General features: G+C 35.5%; 2 protein-coding genes across 8 annotated transcripts in view; one reads left to right on the top strand and one right to left on the bottom strand.

Moving 5' to 3' along the window:
* Positions 1-26918, top strand: part of RTN1 (reticulon 1) — a 325955-nt gene that overhangs the window by 24775 nt on the left and 274262 nt on the right. For 4 of the 5 annotated variants that reach the window (XM_054690793.1, XM_054690792.1, XM_054690791.1 and 1 more), the window contains 2 exons: positions 10037-10142; positions 11340-11426. The gene's annotated coding sequence lies outside the window, so the exon portion shown is untranslated. Of the gene's footprint in view, positions 1-8192; positions 8262-10036; positions 10143-11339; positions 11427-26918 lie in introns of those variants that run through there. The other variant, XM_054690795.1, reaches the window with a different exon arrangement.
* LRRC9 (leucine rich repeat containing 9) overlaps positions 1-26918 on the bottom strand; it is a 94901-nt gene that overhangs the window by 14852 nt on the left and 53131 nt on the right. Inside the window, exons 23-30 of one of the 3 annotated variants that reach the window (XM_037503451.2) lie at positions 26589-26711; positions 22658-22788; positions 20553-20661; positions 19643-19782; positions 15673-15809; positions 12146-12363; positions 7912-7980; positions 3683-3823 (exon numbers count right to left, since the gene is read on the bottom strand). In XM_037503451.2, the coding sequence (XP_037359348.1) occupies positions 3683-3823; positions 7912-7980; positions 12146-12363; positions 15673-15809; positions 19643-19782; positions 20553-20661; positions 22658-22788; positions 26589-26711 (1068 nt within the window). Of the gene's footprint in view, positions 1-3682; positions 3824-7911; positions 7981-10008; positions 10105-12145; positions 12364-15672; positions 15810-19642; positions 19783-20552; positions 20662-22657; positions 22789-26588; positions 26712-26918 lie in introns of those variants that run through there. The other 2 variants (XM_054690784.1, XM_054690786.1) reach the window with 2 other exon arrangements.

Below are 26918 nucleotides of genomic sequence, written 5' to 3'. Positions count from 1 at the left end.
TTGTAGCCATTAACCACAGTCAACCAATTTACTTTGTATAAACTAGATAATCTTTATTGACATTGTGTAACTTTAAGTCCCATAAGTCTCTGCAACTAGTTTGGCCCTTCAGGTAATTGAAAAAAATCAAGGCTAATTAAAAAGTCAGGGAAGGATCTTCCTGGTGGTGCAGGTGGTTGAGCGCAGCGCTGTGAGGCTGTTTGCAGCCTCTGCAGTGCGGGTTCGATCCTGGCTGGCCAGGGAGCTACCCACATGGCATGGCAGACCTCTCCTGTCTCCCCCGCTGCTCCCCTCAGCAGTGTATTTCAGTTCAATCTGCCTGTTCTGTTCCTCACTCTGACTCTTGTGAATCTTCTCACCCTCCTACACATCTGGCCTGTACCTTGGTTCTTGTATGCATGAATAAATAAATCTTTACAAAAAAGTGTCGGGATAATTAAGAATTATATGTATAATTCATATTTATCTTCTTTGAAAAGTCAAAACCAATTTTTTTTTAAATTTTATTTTTATATTCCCCATACAATTACAACCCCCTTATTTTACCCCAAGCCCTCCTTTCCCCACTCCCCAACCCCCATAGAGTGTCTCTGGTTCATAGTTGTTTGTTGATTTTGATATTTTCTTATAGTTATTCTTTTTCCTTATCCCTTATTTAAGTTTTCTAGATTCCTGCTATGAGTGAGACCATCCGGTATTTTTCTTTTTCTTTCTGGCTTATTTCGCTGAGCATGATCCCTTCCAGCGCCATCCATGTTGCTGCAAATTGCATGTGTTTATCTTTTTTGAATGCTGAGTAATATTCCATGGTGTATATGTACCACATCTTCTTGATCCAGTCATCTATTTTTGGGCATTTGGGTTGTTTCCAAAGCTTAGCTATTGTAAATAGTGCTACTATAAACATAGGCGTGCAGGTGCTCTTTGGAATTGATGTTTCTGTGTCCTTTGGGTAAATGCCTAGGAGTGGAATTGCTGGATCATATGGAAGCTATGTTTAGTAGGTCAAGAAATCTCCACACAGCTCTCCATAGTGTTTGGACCAGTTTGCACTCCCACCAACGGTGCAGGAGAGTTCCTTTTTCTCCACAACCTCGCCAACATTTGTTGTTGCTAGTTTTTTTGATATGTGCCATTCTCACTGGTGTAAGATGGTATCTCATTGTAGTTTTGATTTGCATTTCCCTGATGACAAGTGATGTTGAACATTTTTTCATATGCCTGTTGGCCATTTGCATTTCCTCTTCAGAGAAGTTTCTTTTTAGCTCTTCTGCCCATTTTTGACTGGATTATTTTCTTTGTTTTTGTTGAGTCTCATCAGCTTTTTGTAGATTTTTGTCATCAGTCCTTTATCATTAGTGTTGTGTGCAAAAATGTTCTCCCAGTCGGTGGGGTTTCTCTTTGTTTTGGTTATTGTCTCTTTTGCTGTGCAGAAGCTCTTTAATTTGATGTAGTCCCAGCTGTTTATCTTTGCCTTCACTATCACTGCTTTGGGTGATGTGTCTGTAAAGATGTCTTTGATGTGCATATCATGTAGTGTTTCACCTATATTTCCTTCTATGTATTTTATGGTTTCAGGTCTTATGTCTATTCCTTAATCTATTTTGAATTGGTTTTTGTGCATGGTGTTAGGTAGTAGTCAAGTTTCATTCTTGCATGTAGTGACCCAGTTCAAAACCAATTTTTTGATGAAGTGCCATGGTCTTTTCTGTAAGCAGGAGTCCCTTGACTAGTATTTTATCTGATTATTGAACACATCAACTCCTTAAGGTTTTGCCTATAAGTTTTAGTTTTGGTTTCTTTAAAGTAACAAAAATGTAAAGACATGGGGAGAGAATTTGAATACAGGATCTAAGTTAAAAAAATAATTCTCCCATATATTGTGTGAATTTTTATAATTTTCTCCCATTATTACTGATTTCTTTCTCCCTTACCCAATTTGCCATGTGTGAGAGATTGATCTTTATTCACACTTTCCAAAGTATCTCATTTGATTTTCATAAAACATAAAAATAATAATTTAAAATGTGCACTTATATCTGTTCATTTAAAATAAAAGTACTGGGCCTCCCTGGTGGTGCAGTGGGTTGAGTTTACCGCTGTGAAGCTGTCCGCAGCCTCTGCAGCACCGGTTCGATTCCTGGCAGGCCAGGGAGATTCCCACATGGCGCATCAGACCTCTTCTGTCACGCCCGCTGCTCCCCTCAGCAGTGTTTTCAATCCGTCTGCCTGTTCTGCTCCTGAGTCGGTCTCTGGTGAATCCTCTCACTCTCCCACGCCTCTGGCCTGTACCCCAGCTCTTGTATAAAAATAAATAAATCTTTAAAAAAAATAAAAGTGCTGACATGAGATTTTGAAAAAATACAGGCAACTCGATAAATATGTGAATCTACTGGAGGAATCAGTTTGTTTTACAGAGGAAGTAGAAAGTAGCACATAGTCCTATGAGTTAAGTGAAAGCACCTACAGTAATGTTATCTTTCCTCTTCAACATAAATTTTAGAAGTAATCTTCCTTCACTGACGAATGTCCTTACTCTTTGGCTTTCACTTACAAAGGGGTTCACTTACATTTAACTGTCCCATCCTATCCAGGTATTTGTAATATCTCTGTTGGATTATCCTAGAAGTCTCTTAACTGTTTCCCTGCCTCCCATCTCTTCTTCCACAAACCTTTCAAAGGTACAGCTCCAAGAATGTTACTTCTTTGTGTAAAAAAACCATAACTTTTCTGTGCTAAATCTAGTCTTCGCAGGATAGTCATGGAGAATCTAGATTGTTATAACAGAATTTCATATTGATATGCTCTTATGGCTTCTTTCTTTAATCTCTCCCTTTTTTTTTAATATTTGTTTTTTATTTATGCATACAAGAACTGGGGTCAGAGATGCCAGGCAGGGGACAGTGTGTGTGTGTGAAAGGATTCACCAGAGATGGAGTGGGGAGTAGAACAGGTGGATCTACTGAGATACACTGCTGAGGGGAGCAGTGGGCAAGACAGGAAAAGTCTGCTGCCCCATGTGGGTTAGCTCCCCAGCTAGAGATGGAACTCATGCTGTGGTGGCTGCTGTTGGCTTGATTGTGCTGACCTTTAATCCCTGTGCCACTAGGGAGGCCCCTTTAATCTCTTTGTTATCATAGAGTAGAACTTTTTAGGGCTTATGGGTAAAAGGCCCAATTATTCTAAGAATAGAATAATAGAATAAAATAATGAAGAAAGGCATAAATCTCCCTTGGTAAGTAGCTATATGATCCAGAGAGTTGAGGACAGAATTTCTTCCTTCCTTTCTTATCTGCTAAGTAGAAAAAGTTTACTGTTAGTTTATATTAATAAAAGTGTTATGTTATAGCGTCTTGCCATCTAGCATTAGCGGACATATTGAGCAAGAGATACACAGATTTCAAATGATTTGCTTTATGTCACAGTACGTTATTAGAAAAAAGGAGCTTCTCTGGCTTGTGTGTGTGTGTGTGTGTGTGTGTGTGTGTGTGTGTTAGTGTGTGATCTACTTACAGATCAAGCAACCTTTGACAGCAATTACTAAATATCACTAAAATGATCTATATAAAACATCATATTCTATATTTAAATACTTAGTAAAAATGCACAAGAAATAATATACTGTTTACTTACTATTAACTTGTATGTTTTAAAAGAAAAGTGTAAATAACATCATTATTACCGAATGTTTCTTTGCTTGTAGTTCAGAGAAGTGAAATTCAGCTTTTGCTCTATCATCTGAATTCACAGGAATTCCATCTAACATCTCTAAATTAGGCAGTCGAAATATGATCACATGGCGATGTAGTATTTTTCTACAAATCTAAATAAAGTTAAAAATAGCAATTTATTCCTTAAAGACCTTTTATTTTAAAGATTAAGCTTTATAGAGAAGGACATTTAGCACACACAGCAAAGATAATAGGTAATAGTTAATTTACAGTATTATTATTTTTTTTTTCTAAAATGGATAGCAGTGATTTTTTTTTTTTTTTAGATTTATTTTATTTATACAAGCACTGGGTACAGTCAGAAGCACAGGAGAGTGAGAATTCATCAGAGCCAGAGCGGGAACAGAGCAGGCAGAAGGACTGAAATGCACTGCTGAGGGGAGCAGCGGGTGGCAGGAGAGGTCTGCGCACCATGTGGGACCCTCCTCCGGTGGCAGGGGAGCAGCCGGGAATCGAACCAGTGCTGCAGAGGCTGCGGGCAGTTTCGCAACCCAGCGCTCAACCGCTGCACCACCAGGGAGGCCCCAATTTACAATATTAGATGAAAAAAGTACATTCTGCACTTTGGAAAGGTTTCTCAATTTCTTAGTAGGCTTAATGAAGAGCTTTTTAATTACATATTAAACAGATTAAAGAGAAAAACTGTATTGCCAACTGGATAAAATCCAATAAGCAGTCATGATAAAACAGGTATAAACTGGGACTCAAAAGGAACGACCTTAAACTATTTAAGGTTATCTACCCATAACAAATAGCAAACATCTATGTAATAGTGACAACTAACAAGCATTCTTTTGAAGTCAATAACCTACTATCAGTGCTTCTATTTAACAATGTACTGGAGTTCCTAGTCAGAACACTAAGAGAAGTAAAGAAAATAGTAAACATAAGCCTTGAAAAGAAATAATAGTATCATTATTTATAGATACGGGAGTCTACAAAGAAAAATCCAACAAAATTTGCACACTATTATAACTTATAAAAGGATTCAGCAAACTTTCTGGGTAAAGAGAAATTTGAAAAAAATCAGAATTTCTATAATATAGCAATGGAAAATTAAGAAATAATTTAAAACACTGTTTAAAATAGGGAAAACTGGACAATCATGTGCAAAAGAATGTATTTAGACCACTGTCTCACACTATACACAAACATTAGCTCGAAATGGATTAAAGACAGTGGATGTAAGACCTGAAGCCATAAAATACATAGAAGAATACAGGAGAAACACTTGTGACTTCAGGGATGTCTTTGGGGACTCAACTCCCAATTACAAATGAAATAAAAAGAAAAATAAACAAATGGGACTACATCAAACAAAAAGCTTCTGCACAGCAAAAGAAACTATCATTAAAACATACTGAATAGAGAAAATATTTGCACATGATACATCTGACAAGGGGCTAATATCCAAGATCTACAAAAAACTCATACAACTCAACAAAAAAACCAAATAAGCCAATCAAAGAGTGATGATTTCATTAATATGTTGAATATAGAGAAATCTAGGAACAGACAGAACTAAACCAAAACAAACCCTAGAAATCTGACTATAGAATTAAGGATACCACAGGGGCAGAAAGAGGATAAAGAGTAAAGGGTAGAAGGGATCAAGTGGTCTATGGTGGAATACTATGGATGCATTGGTAGTAGGTGTGGTGTGGTAACATACATCTGAAGAGGTGTGAATCTTTACTTCTGAGTTAACATACCCCATGTTGTAAACCAATGTTACCTTAAAAAGATACAAAAAAGAAGTAAAATTGTGATTCTGGACAGATTTTTTTTCTTTTAATTATTATTTTTTAAAGATTTTATTTATTTATACAAGCACTGGGCACAGTCAGAAGCGCAGAGGGTGAGAGAATTCACCAGAGCCAGAGGGGAGAGCAGAGCAGACAGACTAACGAAGTACACTGCTGAGGGGAGCAGCGGGCGGCACGAGAGGTCTGCGCACCACGTGGGACCCTCGCCCGGCAGCCGGGGATCGAATCGGCGCTGCAGAGGCTGCGGGCAGCTTCTCAGCCCAGCTCTCAAACGCTGCGCCACAGGGGAGGTCCTCTTTTAATTATTTTTAATAGACTTAATTTTTTAAAGGATTTATTTATGCATACAAGAGCAGGGATGCAGGCCAGAGATGCAGGGGGTGAGAGGCTTCACCAGAGACAGAATGGGGAGCAGAACAGGCAGACTGACCGAAGGGAGGGGACTGCAGAGGGGAGCAGCAGGCGAGATAGGAGCAGTCTGCTGTGCAATGTGGGTTGCTCCCTGGCCGGCGGGTATTGAACTCATGCTGCAGAGGCTGAGGATTGCTTCATAGTGCAGTGCTTAACCTCCTGCGCCACCAGGGAGGCCCAATAGACTTAATTTTTTAAAGAGCAGAATTAGACTCAAAGCATCCTGTTTGTTTGTTTGTTTGTTTTTGCTTCAGCTAAGATAGCAGAAGGGAATGATTTATTGTACCCGTGTTACATTCAGCCATGACTGAGAAGGTCCAGAAGGTCACACACAAAAGTCCAGGGCAAAAGACAAAAAGGGATTGCTTTGGTACGAGCAAGATGGGTCTCTCAAAGGTGGTCGCTGTGATGAGATGGTATTGGGTGTTTAGGTCCACTGAGACAAGTTCCAGAGAGTAGCATTCGGTCCAAAAATTTGTACCAGCATCTCTGGCTTCTGGCTTTCCTTTTTTTCTGTTTCTGTGGCTTCCACGGCTACCACGGTTGCTACCTTACTTGGACCCCTGCCTCATCTTTCTTTTTTATCAGCTTCAGTCTGCGTATTCACTTCTTTCTCCACGCTGCTTTCATAGCTCAGCGGCTTCCGAGAAGATGATGCTAAGGCCGAGAGAGGAGCAGCTTTTTATTTTTTTAATTTGTTTTTTAGTGTGGTTGTTTCTGAAGGGCAAATTCTTAGCTAGTACTTGGTGCGGAGGAGGGCAGCCTGCTCCGACCAAGGTGGAAAGTCGGTTACTCCCCCTCCCAGCGCCGAACAGGTAACAAGCAAAGGCACAATGAAATGCCGACATCGAGAATACCGCCCCAGGAGCCAGCCTTCACATTCGCCCTAGCTTCCTTGTCGCAAATGCAGGAGGCAGAAACTCCCGACTCCTGCTGACTTTCCTTCTCCGCGAGCCGCCTGAGGTCTGGATCTCTTCCTGATTTTGTGGCCGCCGTTGCATCCTTTCCGGGTTTCCCGGCTCACCGCCCCTCCCGTCCCTCAGAATAAATTTATTAAAATATGATTAAAACCTTTATGGAGAAAATTATAAATATTGAAGGATAAAAAACTGTTGGGGTATTTGTTTTTATGAATGGAAAATCTGCTGAATACTATAAATATTAGGGTAAGAGGTCTCTACTGCACTCTTTCAACCCCTTCATGCCTCCAGTAGGGGTAGCACAACTACTTGTGGTAAATCCAAGAAGATTAACCTGGGCAGGTTTTACTCCAGTCTTTCCTCTTGGGAAAGAGCTTATTGCTGGGCCAATAAATTCTTCTGCTATAGGAGAAGTTTTCCACGCATGTGGGAAGGCCTCAGATAAGTATTTCCTGTTATTGGGTGATCATGATTGTTTATTTCTGGAATCCGTTAGCATGCCCATTTGGCATTCTCATTAAGCTAAGCAAATATTTTCACTTCTCTATCTGCTACTGTATATTTCTCAATTTGTTCAGATGTTAGGTGAACAGAAACTTTTTTGACCCCTTCAAAGATTTCAACAGAAAAGGTGGCAAATTTCTTCCAAAATTAACTTATGAATTCAATGTGATTCCAATTAAAATATGAACAAGAGTCTCACATAACTTGAGCAGTTGTTTCCTAAAATTCATAAGTGTAAAGGGTCAAGAATAGTCAAGACAGTAAAACAAGAAAAAAAGGTGGGGGAGAAATAATTAGAGGCACTTACTTTACCAGACAACAAGACTTAATATAAAACCTGTAATTAACATACAAATACTGGTTCAGTGATAGACAAGTAAGTCTGAAATAGGTCCTGAAAAAGACCCTCTTATATATGATAATGGCAGTTTGTTTTATAATTAGTTGGAAACAGATACTAGCCAATGAATTGTAGTTAGGTAACTATGCATATGGAAATAGAAAAAAAATTCTCAAATTATATAAAAATGAGTTACATACAATTAAATTAACTAATAAATTAGAATGGTACATACTCACCGGATTGCCATAAACTGTAAGCTCTCTGAGAGAAGAAATAACATCAAGTTTTTCCAGTTCTGCCATATCCTATTCAAAAGTTTAACAAGTTATTTTCTTTTTGTTAGTTTCAAAATTTTCAAGTATAGGCTAATTTGAAATAATTATCAGTATTGTTGATTAGAGACAGATCTGTGTACTGAAGATTTTAAAAGCATGTTTGGCAAAGATGACATTCTAACATGGGCTATATGGCAGCAATTATAAGATCAAACTTCTTTTTTTTCCCAGAAAAACTATGATCTATTCGAGGATATAGATTATACTTGGTTAACTTCCCCGAAGATTGACTCAGAAGTGTGAAAAAGAAGGTGAATCCAGTCTACAAACAAATTTCAAAGATACATTTTAAACACAATCTTAGCCAAAAAGGAGCATATTATTTTTTATTACCTATTTATCATTAGTGAAGATTTAAAATTATTTCTAAAATGCTATTTCTGATAAAATTTAGGCAGCAAGTTCAGGTTATTGCTAGTTCATATTAACAAAGCAAATTTAGTGATGTGTTCTTTTTTAAAATGTAACCATTAGGAACCTTTTTTTTAATGAAGTAACATTGATTTCAAACACTGTATAACTTGAAGGAGTATAGCTTCTAATCCATTCAAATGTATGATACTACACTACACTCACCACCAAACTTTTAAAAACCCTCTACACCTCCCTCCAATTGGTCCCTTCTATCTGTTCCTCCCACTTTCCATCCCCTTAGATAATCATCATTTTGTTGTCAGAGGATTGTTTTTGTTTGTTCTTTTGCTTTGTTTCTTTAATATTCCACATATGAATGAAATCATGTATTTGTCTGTGACTTTATGCTAAGTGAATTATGCCCCTATATTTATTTGGAATGACAAGTAGACATATAGCCAATTTATCCAATAACTAAAAGATTTTAAACCTATTTTAGATCATTTGTAAGTAGAATTTGATGTTTAATGTGATTGATTTTTACTATTTTGATTTTGGAATTATCATTAGACTTTACAAAGCTCTAATAGTCATCTATAAAGACATTATACACCTTGACCCCTAGGCAGTTCCTATAACCTTGTAGTCTAAATAGAAAGCATGGAAATGTTAAAAGTCTTATATTATTTTCTCAAATTAAACAGGGTTTAAGTTCATTAGTAAAATTTTTTTTTTTTTTTTTTAAAGATTTATTTATTTATTTATACAAGCACTGGGTAGAGTCAGAAGCGCGGGTGGGTGAGAGAATTCACCAGAGCCAGAGCAGAGAGCAGAACAGGCAGACCAATGAAATACACTGCTGAGGGGAGCAGCGGGTGGCAGGAGAGGTCTGCACCATGTGGGACCCTCCCCCAAGAGGCCGGGGATCGAACTGGTGCTGCAGAGGCTGCAGGGCAGCTTCGCAACTCAGTGCTCAACCGCTGCGCCACAGGGGGAGGCCCAGTAAAATATTTCTGATCAAAATGTTTCTCACAGAAAATGTAAATATGAGAGCATGCTAAATTTGTGGATGATAATGCTGGTAAAAATTTTTGTAGAGTCATCAAGAAAAGTAGCATGTCATAATAGGGGGAAAAGTACTTATGGCTTCCCATTTTTACTATACAGTTCATTTTGTTGTTGTTTTCATTTTTTGTTTGTTTGTTTGTTTTTTAACAGTGATATGGTGTTACCTCATACTGGTTCAAAAAAGCTGATTGGCAAATTTTCAGGAATTTTGTGAGATGGTGTTTTAGCTTGAAATTGGTTATAGTAGAAGAAATTATGTTTTGGAAATGGGCAAATGCTGTTGATTAAGGACTTTTTTCCCCTGAAGAGCCATCTGTTAAACATTAATCAGTACACCAATGGTTGTTACCTCTGAGTACATTGTCAAGAGAAGAACTTAGGAGAGTCATTGTAATATTAATAGTTGGGGCATTTCATTTAGGAGAAAAAGTAGCAAGCAACTATTTCAATTTTGAAAATGGCCCCAGGTCATGTCATTACTGAGTTATTTGAAAGTAGAGTTGGTGGATGCCAGATAGGGGAATCATTTAGACACAGGAAACAAATGGAACTGCAAAACTTAATAACTCACTTTTCAATTGTGTTTCTGTGATTCTTCCTGCAGAAGACAACAGTTTTCCATATCTATAGTATTGGTCATGATGGCTAAAGTCAAAAGCGTCACAGTGGAATCTGTTATTAAGGATATGCAGCTTATGAAAGACTCTAAGGTAGGTCAATGAGGTATTATAAATACCTTCATTAGGAGTGTTGTCTTGCTAATTTTTTTAATGCCTCCTAACCTATAAATTATTTGGAACCCAAAAGGTTACTTGTAATCAGTTGTGGAAATTAATGCTACTATCAGCCTTCCCATGTTGGTATGACTCTAGAGAGAAAATCTTTTCCAAAAAGAAAATTTGAAATGAGAACTAAGAATTTTGAAGAACAATGTCTTCAGCAGAATCAAACAGTATCTCCAGCCTAACCTAATCCTTCTAAGTTCATTTTCCCTGCTAGCTGTATGATCATATTAAGCCACTATAATTTTAATGGTTGGAATAAGTTTGATGGTAAAATGATTTATCTAAATTCAATGAAAAATGTCATTTCAAGGGTAAAAATAAACCAAGATGGTCTGATCATTAAATAGTCAATAACCTTGCATTCAATGATATATGTATACTCTCCCATGATTTAGGGTTGTCCTTTGGCTATATTAAATTTTGAAAGCAAATAAACTTGACTAGGTCTTATCCTGTTTAAGTTACTAGGATAGGAAATAGCTATATCAGCTGATTGCCATCCATTCACTTCCTTTAGGAGAGAGAACAGAGGGGATACAGAGCAGGACACTCCTGGGGAAGTAGGTTCCTAGTCTGTTTCCTTTTAAGTATGCTGGTAACTTGGTGTTCTGTTAAAATACATTTGCTATGAAGCAAGTCCTTATTTATGAGATACTATAAGCAGGATCTCCCTGGTTAAGGATTTCTTACAGTAAATAAACCTAGACTTTAAGGAATGGCTCCCTATAAAATGTCACATAAGCTTAAGTATAAAATAGAGATATTTCATAAATGAAACACTTGATTTATGAGATCACCGCCACAAAATTTTACTTGGAGAGCTCATATTTTTATCTAGGTTAGACAGTGTCCTCGTATCCTCAAAATAATTAGTAAAGCTTGATACCAGGCAAGATCTGATTTGATAACCCTGTATTCGTTCGGTTGTGATCACTGGAAAGATTTCTAATAGGATATCAATTTTCCTAATTTAGATTTCTACCAGATAAGTCTTTTCTCAGATGAATGTTGTCTGAACCTGGATAGATTAGTTGTATGTCATTTTTCTCTATCTGTATGTATATTTCCCAATTTGTACATAGGAAAGGATATTACTCATGATTTCCCTCTCTCCTTGTACAGGCTTTTATATCACACCAGAAAAGGTTTCCTGAACTCTAGCAAGTGGAGCCACAAACAAATATTGATAGAGTATCAACTATATACCAGGTACTATATTATATGCTGATACAAGTGTGGATAAGATAAACTCCATCCTTGCCTTTGGAGGGCAGGCCATAGCTCAGGTTGTCTTTGAGACTGTTTTAAAGGTATGGGCAGACATAGTAAAGCTGGTAAAAAGAGGGCTATGAGATTATTACCAAAACACTGAGAGACATGTTAGGACTGCAGAAGGTTATGTATACATCAATCCTCTTATCTATATACTACTCTGGGAGAGAGACTAGGCAGGCTCTGTGGAGCAGTAGTTTAATAGAAATTGTTTGAATTCTGAGCAGGTAAGGATCTTAAAACTTAAGATCCTATCTAAGGAAGGCTTGAGTGGGGAGAGATGGAATATTGAAACTAAGTCGCAGTCCATTATCCAGAGTTGATTTAAATGTCAGACCAAATACCAATGTCAAATTTAAAAGGCCCGAGAAAGTCTGGGGTTGAGATACAGCTGCTTGGATCTAGAGTAATCAGGACAAATGATGTCTATTAAAAAGGACTGCTAAGGAAAGCCTTAAGACATTTAGAGCTAATCTTTATTAGCAGATTATTTGGGTTTATAAGTCTAGAAGCAGGATAGACATCTTTGTACCACTTAATATTTATATGGCATATAAATAATAAGAAACACCTAGCAAAAATTTTATTGGGGTGTTTGGAAGCATTATGTTCAGATGAAATAGAGAGTAAGTCTCATAACAAAAAAAAAATGTTACCTGTATTTTATTATATCCTAAGAAGAGTTTCTCTAGTTTTACCAAAGGTTGTAATTTGCTCAGCTCTCGTAGTCTGTTTTCCTCCAGGTGAAGTGCCAGCAGAGAGCTTGGTTTGGCAAAGGCACTTTCATTAAATGCTCTGATGCGGTTGTGGTCCACTACCAACTCCTGAAGGACTACTAAATTGTCAAGTCCTTCAATTTGACTGATTTCATTCCCTGAAAAAAGATAACTCATGATTTGTCAAGTGAGCCCAAACTTTTTGAATGAAAGGTTACTTATTTTCATTTATATTTTGTATCAAATGATTTTTTTAAAAAAGGATTATAAATAACATTTTCAAGGATAAGTGAAAATAAAATTTACAGGAAAGTAGCATCATCATCAAATAATATTTATGAAAATTTCTCCTTTATCTTTTAAGGAGTAAGATGATGTACAAAATGTACTGAATTGATCAGATCTGTCTATTCAGTGATAAAGCTCTAAAATAATTGTTCATGACAAAAGTAAGTGTATGAAAGTACTGCAAAAGATATGCTTCCAGTATATTGGATTATTCTAATAGCTATTCTGATAGGTAAATCTAATTATTTCTTAAAATAAACCACTTAATAAGTTGTAACAATATATCTTAATTATACTGTTATTTCTTTTTCAATATATTTTTGTACTCAACATTAAGCAAATAGAATTAATTACATTCTTTTCTTTTAAGATTTATTTATTTATACAAGTACTGGAGTACAGTTAGAGGCGCAGGAGGGTGAGAGAATTCACCAGAGACAGAGCAGGGAACAGAACAGGCAGACTGACCGAACTACACTGCTGAGGGGTGCAGCAGGCAAGGCAGTGGAGGTTCTGCCCTGCCATGTGGGTTTCTCCCTGGCCGACTGGGATCGAACTGGTGCTGAGAGGCTGCGGACAGCTTCACAGTGCAGTGCTCAACCTGCTGCGCCACAGGGGAGGCCCAAATTCATTACATCCTTTAAAACCTCAGTCTTTTCTTGTCCAACAGTCATTGTCCAACAGTGATGATTGGCAGCCACCATGGGTTTGGGAATAAATGTCACTCACAATTTCCAACTTTTGGAAGAACTCAAAGAAGGCCAAAAAGGAGTAGGAGGTGGGATGGTTAGTAGGAGGTTGGATGGCTAGATGGTGTCTACAAGATGATGAAGACATGACACAAGTTGGACATGATAATTGGGTCTCCAATAATAATTTATGAAAACTGAATATATAGTTTTAAAATAGAATGTGGGCCTAAATACCCAGAAACACCTCCCTTTGTAAGATGTTTAACAAAAATTAACATGGAGTTAATAGTTCTAATGGAGGGGGGATCAACCAGCTGCTAACATCTTGGTCTTGGACTTCTAGTCTCTAGAACTTTGAGGAAGTATATTTCTGTATCTAGTCTGTGGCATTTTGTTGGCAGTCCTAGCAAACTAATGTACTATTGAACATGTGGCTCCTGTGATCTTGGAATTTATCATATTTCAGTGAATTCAAGACATAAACAATTGTTAAGCTTTGCAAATACTTTATAACAAAAATAAAGAAAAAATACTTGTCTAGATAAATGACGACATGTCATCTATTAAGAAACAACCAGATTTCAGACTTGTTAAAATATAAAATATAGGTTAATTGATTGATTAAATATGATTGAATTGATTAAATATGGCAAATATATTTTGTTTTCTACTTTTATAGAGAAGATGATAATATAACAACTTACAATAAAAATGCTCACAGTACTAGGCCTCCCTGGTGACGAAAGGGTAAAGACACAACCCATGAAGCTAGCTGCAGTCACTGCAGCACTAGGTCGATGCCCGGCCAGGGAGCTACCCACATGGCGTAGCAGACCTCTCCTGATTCACCCACTACTCCCCTCAGCAGTGTGTTTCAGTCAATCTGCCTGTTTTGTTCCCGACTGTCTCTGGTGAATTCTCTCACCCTCCCCCGCTACACCTCTGGCCTGCACCCCAGTTCTTATATGCATAAATAAATAAATCTTTTTAAAAATTGCTCACTACTAAAAGTTTCACAGACTTTGAAACACTATCCATGCTTTGCTTATAAATGAAAAAGAAAGTTTATTCAAGTCAGATTGAGAAAAATTACTCTGTTGTGCGAATATATTAGTTTCATGAAATTATAAATTTAGATTCACTTTTAATATTTTAAGTACAGTGGTATAAAAATCACATGAGATAGCTTCAAGTGATGAATGTCTATAGTAGCTATTATGAGTCTTACAGTTCTATATCTAAGAGCATTTACCACTGTGTAAAAAGCTCCTACTTATTTAGCTATATAGATAAACACACTGTCCAATGTCTCAGTTAATGGCAGTCATTATTGTCAGAATAAATGTCCTCACTTCCTGCATAAGGCTGTCCTACTCTCATTAATCATGCTAGCCATGGCAACAAAACACTTTACACCATTAGATTAAAGTAGACCTTAGATTAGGTTGTCTGATGTTTTTGTATGTCAATATATTATCTAAAAGATCTGTGGTTGCTATGTTCAATTTCTTGTTCTCTTAAGGCAAAATATTTATGTTTTTGACCTAACTCTCACACAACTTTGATAGAAAAAAGATGCATTAAAAAATTAAATATGGTATAAAAGTCTGTCTTAGAAAAAGTTACTCTACTCTAATTGACTATATAGATCTCTCTCCACGTTTCACTGATGGATCTCCTAGTCATTAAGTGATTGTCATATTATTGTTCCAAATCCTACTTTTTCTCATGGTACTTTTCTAATAATTTGCAATTCCTACCTATTGTCAACTGAGCAAAATGAGCATTATTCATCAAATTGATAATGTTTAGAGGTTTTATAATTTATGACTCTGTCTATAACTGCATACTTTCTTTTCTCTTCAGCTTGGTCCCTTTTCAAGTAGACCCCATAGTTGTGGTCTTGTGATTCATTACCTCCTCCCTACTACTTTCAAACTTCTCTGTCATGCTCACTTCTGATCTAAATTCTATGAGTCTTTCAATGACTCCTAGATATGTAGAGGGGTTAATATTTCAATTTCTTTTTTACTCTAAACATCACTTGCATTTGTTAACACATGGCATTTAATTCATCTTTGTTTCAATATATTTCTGCAGGCAGATCCTAAACTATTTTAAGGCAAGGATCTCAATTATATATAATTACAATAATAAAGTATCTCTGTATCTTTCATAGTACTTAGCACAATTCTGGGTTTAATAAGTGCTTGTGAATTATCCACTGGTTACTTTTTATTCTTTTTTATTGAAGATGATATAAAAGTAAATTATGATATAATACTGTACTCAGCTCTAGAATGCTGCATTTCCTAGAATATTTCCATTATTTATGTAAACAAAACCCATTGGTTGTTACTAAAATATTTTGGGGGGTTAAGTGAATCCATTTTAAGTAAAACTTGATGTTAGATCTGCTTACCTAAAGTGAATAAGAAATCAGCTTTTAATAATAATGATTTACACATTCATAGTATAGCTACTCACCTTGTAGAAATAGAAATTTTAGATTTCTTAGCCTGTTGAGTTGTAGTTGAATTAAATTACAAATTCCATTGTAGCCCAAATGAAGAACTTCCAAACTGAGCATTATTGGAGGCAAATTTTCATTGTTCATTATATCTCTAAAACACACAGATAAGTTTGAACCCTTAAACAAAATTCCAAGCCATCTGTATCATAAAAAGATAGTCTGATTTGTACTACTATAAATTCAATTTAATAAAAAGAAAACTGATGAATTTACAAGTACAACAGAATTAAAGTATAGCATGTTTTCTCTTTATAGCTTATAATCATATTTTATTCTTTAAAATATTTTTATATGATAAAGAATAAAATGTACAGAAAGAGTTACTTAAAATGTAAAGCAAGAGCAAGTGTAGCCAAGCAAGAAAAAGGAAAATAAAGTATTGGAATTATTTTCAGATTGGAAAAGAATAAGTAAATCTGTCTTTATTTTCAGATGATATAATTTCATATTTAGAAAATTCTAAGAAATATGCCCAAAAAAGACTTAATAAGGATAATAAATGAGTTCAGCAAGATTACAGGATAAAAGATTAACATACAAAAATCAACTGAATTTCTAGATATCAGCAATAAATTGAGAAATAAGAATTCTATTCATATAGTATGTAAAGATAAAATACTTCAGAAAAATAAAACAGAAGCAGTAGAATGTTCCACAGAGTAATAAAAAACATTGCTGAGATTAATTAAAGAAGATCTAAATAAGTACAGAAATATTAAATATGCATGCATTAGAAGACTCGTTATTACTAAGATGGCGGTTGTCTACAAATTGGTAAATAGATTCAAAGCAATATGTATCAAAAAACCTGGTAGGTTTCCCTTCACCCTCCAGAATAACCTTAAAATAACCATCTTATTTTAAAATTTTAAAGAAAATGTGAAGTACCCATAAGATCCAAAACAATCTTTAAAGAGAATAGTTATAGGCTTACAACCCCTGATTTTATTTTATTTTATTTTATTTTTAAATAATAAATTTTATTTTTATATTCCCCATACAATTGCAGCCCCCCCCATTCTGACCCCAATCCCTCCCCTCCCACCCCCCACCCCCCAAAAAGTGTCTCTGGTTCATAGTTTTTTGTTGATTTTGATTTTCACTTTCTTATAGTTATTCATTTTCCTGGTCCCTTATTTAAGTTTTCTAGATTCCTGCTATGAGTGAGACCATCCGGTATTTTTCTTTTTCTTTTTGGCTTATTTCACTGAGCATGATCCCTTCCAGCGCCATCCATGTTGCTGCAAATTGCATGTGTTTATCTTTTTTGAATGCTGAGTAATATTCCATGGTGTATATGTACCACATCTTCTTGATCCAGTCATCTATTTTTGGGCATTTGGGCTGTTTCCAAAGCTTAGCTATTATAAACAGTGCTGCAATAAACATAGGGGTGCAGGTGTTCTTTGGAATTGATGTTTCTGTGTCCTTTGGGTAAATACCTAGGAGTGGAATTGCTGGATCATATGGAAGCTCTATGTTTAGTAGGCCCAGAAATCTCCACACAGCTCTCCATAGTGGTTGGACCAGTTTGCACTCCCACCAACAGTGCAGGAGAGTTCCTTTTTCTCCACACCCTTGCCAACATTTGTTGTTGCTAGTTTTTTTAATATGTGCCATTCTCACTGGTGTAAGATGGTATCTCATGGTAGTTTTGATTTGCATTTCCCTGATGACAAGTGATGTTGAACATTTTTTCATATGCCTGTTGGCCATTTGCATTTCCTCTTCAGAGAAGTTTCTTTTTAGCTCTTCTGCCCATTTTTTGACTGGATTATTTTCTTTGTTGTTGTTAAGTCTCATCAGCTCTTTGCAGATTTTTGTGATCAGTCCTTTATCATTAGTGTTGGGTGCAAAAATGTTCTCCCAGTTGGTGGGGTTTCTCTTTGTTTTTGTTATTGTCTCTTTTGCTGTGCAGAAGCTCTTTAATTTGATGTAGTCCCAGCTGTTTATCTTTGCCTTCACTCTCACTGCTTTGGGTGATGTGTCTGTAAAGATGTCTTTTATGTGCAAATCACGTAGTGTTTCGCCTATATTTCCTTCTATATATTTTATGGTTTCAGGTCTTATTTCTAGTTCTTTAATCCATTTTGAGTTGATTTTTGTGTATGGTGTGAGGTAGTGGTCAAGCTTCATTCTTTTGCATGTAGCGACCCAGTTTTCCCAGCACCATTTATTGAACAAACTCTCTTTGCTCCAATGCATAGTCTTTGCTCCTTTGTCAAAGATTAGTTGACCATAAATCTGTGGACAACCCCTGATTTTAAAAGTTGCTTTAAAGCTACAGTAATCAAACCATTCTGGCAAGAGGACAGATACAGAGATCAATGGAACAGAATTAAGAATCCAGAAACATACTTTTACATATATGGTCAATTGATTTTCAGCAAGTGTATCAAGGCAATTCAAAGGCGGAAAGGATTGAATTTAAAAATAAATGGTGCTGGGACAAATGGATATCCATATGCAAAATAATGAATTTAGGTTTCACATTTTATTTTACAACACACACCTATACAAATATCAACACAAAATGGATCATAATTCTAAATGTAAGATAAAAATCATAAGACTTTTTAAAGGAAACATATGGGAAAATCTATATAACTTTAGGTTAGGCAAAGAGTTCTTAGGTATAGCAACAAAATCACAATCTATAAGAGAAAAAGTTAATGAATTGGACTTTATCAAAATTAAAATTTCTTTAAAAGTCACTAAAGAAATAGATAAGACCACAGACTGAGAAAAAGTATAAATCATTTATTTGATAAAGGGCTTATTATCCAGAATATTTAAAGAACTCAAAAAATAAAAAAACAAACAACCTAATTTGAAAATAAACAAAATTTCAAAAACATTACTCATTAGGAAAATACAAATTAAAACCACAGTGAATCCACTAGAATAGTTGTAATCAAAATGAGAAAATTAATAAAAAATACTGGTGAGGTATGGAGAAATAAGAACCCTTATACAGTGTTGTTAATAATGTCAGATGGTATATCACTTTGGAAAAAATAGTTGGGCAGTTTCTTAAAAATATAAATAAATTACCATGAGACCTGGCAATTTCATAGCTAGGTATCTACCTAAGAGAAATGAAAAGCATAAGTGCACACAAATGCCTCTTCACAAACATTCACAGAAGCAAAAGTCATACTAGCGAAAAAGCAGAAACCAAATGTCCATCAACTGGTGAATAAACATAACATGGAATATCCATATAATAGAATACCCAATATATTCAGCAATGAAAAAGAATGAACTGCTAATATTAATACATGCTACATAGATGAACCTCTAAAACATCATGCTAAATGTGAGATGTCAGATGCAAAAGATCACATATTTTATAATTCCACTTATATGAAATGTCTAGAAAACACATTTCTATAGAAAGTAGATTGATTAGTGCTTTCCTGGAGCTAGAAGTAGGAAAAGGGAATTGATTGCAAATGGACATGAGGGGTCTTTTGGTGTGTGATGGAAATGTTCTAAAACTGTATGGCAGTGATGGTTGCACAACTTCACAAATTCAGTAAAAATTATACACTTAAAGTGAGTGACTATGATATATAATTTGTATTTAAATAAAGCTAATAAACAACATGAATAGTTCTAAAATCACTGGCTTATACACAGAAGGGTGTTATATGAATTGTATTTCAGTTAAAAAAAAGAAGCTCAAGGTAGTAAACCCTCAAATTTTTTCACTTTGTTTTCAATGAAATGGAGGAAGCAGGGAAAAGACAATGACAAAGGAATATTATGCATATCTTTTATTTGCTGTTTATTTTTGGTGTGTAGCTTTTAATAAGTATTAAAATAAGCTAAATGTGTGTTACTGTTGTCATTAATGTGACCAACTACTTTATAAACTTCCAACCAAAACTATTTATAATTCTAAAAAAAAAAGAATAATACCTGTTCACTTTTGAAGTTCCTTGCTGTCCATAGCCACTTGAAGGTACTTTCTGGTAGAGTAGTTGTCTGTTGGTTAAGTGAGTCTGCGGCTTTAATCTGGGCATGATTGATTCAATATGATTATAGTTAAGGCACAGGACCTACAGAAAGAATACCGTATTAATTTAGATATAAAATATGAATATTGATAATTTATGTCTTTGATTTAAGATTATAAACGTCCTGAAGTTATTATAATGGTACAGATAAAAGTTAGATTGTACAACATAATTTGATAATAGATTAGTGTTAAAGATAACAAATTTTCACCCTAAGGAAATAGATAAGACCACAGACTTGGAAAAAGTATTTATAAATCGTTTACAATCAAATTATCTAAATTTGGCTTTGATGTGTTTTTATTATTTCATATGCTGGGAAATGACACCATATCAAGCAAAATAATGGAGCCCCTAGAAAGCTACTCAACTTTCTCAAGCTGCACCCCTCACTTCTCCAAGGTGACTTAGATGAAATAACTCATTAGTTGGAGAGATCAGTCTTTCCCTGTGTTTAAAAGGTCTTAGTAAATGGCTCAGCCATAGCAATAGGAGAGGAGACAATGAGGTTACTTTGAGAACTGTAGTGTCCTTCGACTTCATTCTATACCCGCTCATGATAGAGGCAGCATTCTTCCCATCCCCTTCTGCAGAATAAGATTATTTACTGTTTAAAAGATATTCATAGAAAACTGAGATCAACCAAAATAACTTTGGAAGGTAACACTTTTTCTTGCTGGTGGAAAAAAAAAAACTTAGGAGTAACTTATTTTTTTTATAACATGAAAATATATCTTAATTCAAAGTAAAGATAATTACAGCTTACATTGAAAACCTTGAAAGAAAAAAAGAAAATTTGTTAAGTGACTCACCTTTACATTAGGCAGATAGATTAACCCACTGAATGAAGTAAGATTATTGTTCTGTAGATTCACATTACACACATTTCTAAATTGGTCAACTGGTATCAAGTCCACAGTTCTGAATGTAGATGAAGTAAATGTTATAATTTTAATAGGACAGGAAAAATACCGTACAACCATAAAGGCATTTTAAAAATCTCATTTGATGAATATTATAAAAAAGAGTTGGCTTAATGTAAAATATATGGGTTAAGTGATTGGATATATACATATTTTTGTCATATGTGTAAGAAAATGAGAATTTTATTGCTTAAAAAAAAGGTCCAATACCATATAAACATGACAGTATCATAAGAGAAACTTTAAAAATATTTCCAATTTCTTTGTATGTTCATATACATGTTCATGAAATCATAGTGATGTTGATATGGAAAATCATAAGATTTTCAGGTTGTAAAGCGGCAGAGGACATGCGGGAACTAAGTTATTTCTGAAATGCCAGGAAGAGTTTAGGAGTAGAAAAGAAAAGGAGAATACAGGTAAAGTCTGAAAACAGAGTTTTCTGTGGGATCTCCTAAAAGATTTTATGACATTCCTCCTTGTGAGGATCTTTTGGTAATTAAACAGAATGCTCGATTCCTAATCCATAGCTTTATGCCATGATAAAGAAGAGCATAAAGGTAAATCTTCTTGTCCTAACCACTTTCAAAAAATTCTAACCCCCCCAAAAGTTACAATTCTGACACACTTTCATCCATTAATAAATCATTCATTTATTCCACATATTTCCATTAGTGTTTCCCAAGTGCTGACAATGTGTTTAGAAAGGGCTACAATAAATATGAAAAGATACTGTCTTTGCCCTCAAGAATAACTAAAAGAAGGGAAATTGTAACAGAGTTAGGTGTAATGAAATTTTAGAGAAAGAACATTTGGGAGGGAAGTCAGAATGACTTCACATGGGAGAAAGACATTAAAATGAGACTTAGAGAACTTCTAGGTATTTGTCAGACTCTATCAGAGTCATAGAGACCGTGCAACAGGAGGAAGCAAATACAGAAACATGAAACAGCATCTTGTGATTGAGAGTTAGAAAGTGGAAAGATTCTGTACATATTAAAAGCCACTGAGGGCCTCCCGTGGTGGCGCAGTGGTTGAGCGCTGGGTTGCGAGGCTGCCCGCAGCCTCTGCAGCGCCGGTTTGGTTCGTTCCCCGGCCACCTGCGAGGGTCCCACAAAAAAATAAAATAAAATAAAAGTATAAATAAATAAATAAATAAAAGCCACTGAAAAGTTTGTGAAGGGAAGTGATGTGATAAAACTTTAAAGATATTACAGGTAATAGAAATGGTTTCAGGGGTGATTACATAAGACAAAAACCAAAAGATCACTAAGAGTTTGTAAAAAAAAGTTCATTTTCTGTCCTAGGTAAATGGTAGTGAATATGGAAGGCAGGGGAGGAGGGAATCATGAGACACACAAGACAGTCTCTGTAGAAGTTGGTGATTAAGTGAAAATGGAAGACAAAGTTGAGAGAAATGACTCCTGGATTTTTGGTTTGGGCAACAACAATCAGGTGAATGTTGTCTCCTGGATGCTATTCTAGAGAGCAATTTAATATTCAAGTGAGGTAGGCTTGTGCTAAACTTGGGGACCATCATCATCAATTAAATTTATGGCTAAATATGTCTGCCTGTGAAGAGTACAGAATAGGAAAGGGAAAATGATTTTTCTAACCAGGAGTACAATGATGACATTGTTGAGAACAACATCAGAGGAGTTGTGGTAGGAAAACCAAATTGCACTGAATTAGAGTGATATAATGTGAGGAGGAAGCCTAGTATTTCTAAGTTTAAAAGCCCGGTTATAAAAGAAGAGAGAAATTTAAGATCTTAGAAAAAGATTGATGACATTTTTAATCATAGTGTGTGATAATAAGAATTATTAATGCATTTCAAACTGTTAAAGTTAGCATGAGATTTTGAAGTAGAGTAGATAATTTTCTGAATTATTGGTTATATTTGGATAAGATGTATAAATGGTAAGACTTAGGAAAATGATAATCATTACACATTTAATTATAATGTCAGAGAGAATATAATAAAATGATTATACCTGATGGATGATGAAGTCCAACTTAGTTCTTGCATTTGAACAAAGTTTGAGTGTCCTTGTCGTTCTGCAATCATGTCAGAGGTAAGTCTGCCACCAAACAAATCTTTTGCACACTCAGTCTCTGGTGATTCCTACATATGAAGACATTTAAAAAGTGGGCTAAAGGATATGGGTTTGGTGCTAAGGGGATTCTCTCTTTTTTTTTTTTTTCCTTCTGGTGGATCTTGGGGAAAAGGAGCAAGAGAGAAGCTGGCATGACTGCACTTTTTGCTAAAGGAGGCTGATACTGGTATAACCTTTTCTCCTCTTTCCTTATCTCCTCTTGCTCATACCACCTCAATGTTTTCCTTTATCTGCTGCAGTGGTCACAGAACCACAGCTCCAACTACAAGTGCTGGAATCAGGATGATTCCTAAGCAAAAACTGTAACTGTTTTTAAACCTAATGTCAGAATTCCTAAGGACCTGATGAGGTGGGTTTTGCTTTCACTCCATCTGGCACAACTGGAGTGAGAATAGTGAATGCAGCTGTATAGCTCACTCGTTCTAAACCTATATAACCTTACCCTGTCTAAACAGGAGTAGACTAGTGGGTGGAGGGGTGGGGATAGGTGTACTTACTAGAGGCATTGCTGTCTGCATTCTAAACCAGACAGTGACTGAACATATCATCCCTTCTGAAGTGGAAAAGTATGGGTATAAATAAAGAGGAAAAATAGTAGTTATGGATAATGGAATCAATAAATAGTTCATGCAACCAGGGAAGTCCAATTATTACATTGATGCCTCAAAAGCAGCTCAGAGAAGCAGATGGCATTGGCTCAATTATATATCTGGAAAGAGTAAGTCTATATTTTCTGAGACCACTCCTCCTTTTGGAACCTAACAAAATCTCTAATGGAAGCCTGCAAATCTGAGTGACCTCACTGGGTGACAATTTCTTATGATAACAACTGAGTAGTGTTATAGTAATATTCCAGTATTTTTTTGAATTTTATAATCATTTTGCTGTAAAGGATCTATGTTCAAAAACTAGGGGTGGACTGTGATGGTTGTGATTTATAAAAGATTTATATTTGGATTTCATTCACTGTTACTGGCACCTAGCGCCTAAAACCCTTACAATTTCCTATATAAGTTCATAGGAGCAGCTTTTGTTATATTTAGGTTTTTGTTATCAGTTCCTAAAATAGCTCCAGAGCCATAAAGGTGAAAAGAATGTCTAACAAGTACTTTTCTATTGCATCTGAGTTTACATTAGTTTTTAAGGATATGGGCTAGTTACCAGGGAAGCCAACCAAGATTAGAGAGTGTTGGAATTTTCGGTCCCACATGGGAGAAGGGCAGAACCAGTTGCCAGTAGTCAGTGATTTAATCAACTGTGCCTATGTAGTGCAGCCTCCATAAAACTCCAAAATGAGGGGTTGCGGAGAGCCTCCTGGTTGGTGAATACCTGAATTTCTGGGAGAGAGGTGTGCTCAGAGAGAGCGTGTACATTCTGTGCCCCCTTCCATTCTTTGCTTTAAGTATTTCTTTCATTTGACTGTTCCTGAGTTATATCCCCTTTTAATAAGCCAGTAATGTAGAAAGTAAATGTTTTCTGGAGTTCTGTGTATGAGCTGTGCTAACATATTAATCAAGCCCAAGGAGGGAGGGTCAATGGAACCTGCTATATATATAGTTGATTAGTCAGGAGCACAGATGACAACCTGGCCTTGTAAGTGGCATTTGAAGGGGAGAGGACAGTAATATGGAACTGAGCCCTTAACCTGTGGGATCTACTGCTATCTCCAGGTAAACAGTGTCAGAACACAGGTGTTTTTTCTTTAAATAACAGATTTATTTATTTATTTATTTATTTATTTATTTATTTATTTATTATTTTCTTCCAATTATGTTTATTGAGCTAAAGTCAGTTTAGAATACCCAACTTAGAAGTGAGTTTTTCTTTTACAATGTGGTTTTCTTTTTGTCTCCTATGTGCTGGACTAGGTGCATTATGATCAACAAGGTAATTGGTATGATTTCAATCTTCATAGTTTTATTGACAGTGACTTGGGTCCTAACATATGGTTTATTATTGAAAATGTTCCATGCACATTTGAAAAAAATGTATATATGCAGCAGTTTTTGGGTACAGTGTTCTATTAATATATATGTCTGCTAAGCCTGTTTGGTCCAGTTCCTCATCTAAAGCTATTGTTCCTATATTTATTCTGTCTTGCTGATCGGTCCCAGGTTGCAAGTGAAGTATTATATCCCCTAGTATTATTGTCAATATTACTCTTTAGTTCTATTAATAATTATGAATCTTGGTACTTTATCATTTGATAAATACATATTTATATGTGTTATTTCTTCTTGTTATATTAGGGTACATACTTGTAATGTGATGTCCATCTCTAGCTCCTATTACCTTTTTAATTTGGAAAGCTATTTTATAATTTTCTAACTTTTACTCTTTTGACCACCATTTGATTGTAGGATTTCCTTCCAGCCTTTATAAGTCTGTCCTTTGTTAGTAAGATTAGTACCTATAGACAGTAGAAGGTTGGTGTTTGTTTGAAACACACTCAGTTACTCTAGCTTTTAACTGGCAAATTTAAGCCATTACATTTAAGGTAATTATTGAGATATAAGTGCTTATTGCCATTTTGTTATTTTTTCAATTTCTTTTAGTTTGTATTTATTTTGTGATATCTACCTTTTATGTTTTTAACTGTTTAGATTCCATTTCCATTGTTACTTCTATTGATTTTGCTTGAAGTTTCTTCTATGTATAGTATATAATCTTTACCTTTATCAGCAGGTAGTAGTTTCATAAAACTACTCCTAAAATATCCCTCATGAAAGCCAATACATACATAAAACCTAGGATATAAAATTCTAGGAAATTTGTGTCAGAGGAAAATGTTTTAGAGTCTCCATTTTGAGGAGGATCCTTTAAAAAGCAGAACTAGAATTAGTGAACTTCTTAGAGCACCTTAAGGTCCCAAATAATCCTGAGCCATCCTTTAATTTTCTAGAAAATTTGATGAATTTCATTGTCTAACAGTAGGTAGGCAATGTTATAAGGCAACCTTTTTACTTTTCATATATTTTCACACGTTTACCCTTTAATATGGAAATCAGGAGCCTGTATGAACTTACGTGTTACAGAATCCCAAGTTTGCACTCATTTTTAGTCCTTTGTCCTTTGTTATTTTGCTTTACAATTTACTAATAAAGTTGGCATGCCATATGTTGGTTCAAGTATATTTTTCTTAAATATTAACAACTGGGCCTCCCCGGTGGCGCAGCAGTTGAGCGCTGGGTTGCGAAGCTGCCCGCAGCCTCTGCAGCACCGGTTCAATCCCCGGCTACTCCCTGGCCACAGGAGGAGGGTCCCACATGGTGCACAGACCTCTCCTGCCACCCGCTGCTCCCCTCAGCAGTGTCTTTGGTCCTTCTGCCTGCTCTGCTTCCCGCTCTGGCTCAGTGAATTCTCTCACCCTCCCGCCCTTCTGACTGTACCCAGTGCTTGTATAAATAAATAAATAAATATTTTTTAAAAAAGTCTTTAAAAAATAATAAATAAATATTAACAACTACATTTTTTTCAGGAATTAGAAGGTATTTTAGGCCCAGGAGGATGGTAGGGTTCCACAACAATGTTTTCTATTCTTTGCCCTTACTTTTTAGTTATTGAATTCATGGGTACAAATGTAGGCAGCATCTTCCCTCCACTGCCACTTCAGTTTGGATAGTTAAGAATTAGCCACAAGAGAAAATTTTAAAACCCAGATATAAAACGTACTTTCGAGACTAAATTTTATTAAGTATACTAAATGTGGGTATCATACTAGTATCAAAACAGAGTAAAAATGATTATGGTTTATCAATATTTGAATATGCAGCTTAACCCAAGTCCTATGAGTTATAAAACAACTTACAATTGAGATTCCATCCAAAGCTTTCAGTTCTGGAAGATGAAATATTACAAAGAACCGGTAGTTTTCTTGGTTCCATATTATAATATTTCCATAGGTATCTAGAATGACCAGGTTACATAAATTCTGGGTAATAAAAATACACACATTAAATTTAATACATACATTTATTCTAGCAAGTTTTTTCCGCTCAAGACTTTAATTATTCTTTTAATATTTGAATTACTCTATAATTTTGTATTGATTTGAGTGCTTTTAAATGTACTTTTTTCATGCAAGGGTAACCTTTTCAGACCACTAAGGTATAATTTGTGCAGTGTTTCAGTGGTCTAT

This window comes from Talpa occidentalis, unplaced genomic scaffold, assembly GCF_014898055.3.
Source record: "Talpa occidentalis isolate TD23 unplaced genomic scaffold, MPIMG_talOcc4v2.1 talOcc4.11, whole genome shotgun sequence".
NCBI lineage: Eukaryota > Metazoa > Chordata > Mammalia > Eulipotyphla > Talpidae > Talpa > Talpa occidentalis.
This window is presented reverse-complemented; position numbering and strand designations above follow the sequence as displayed.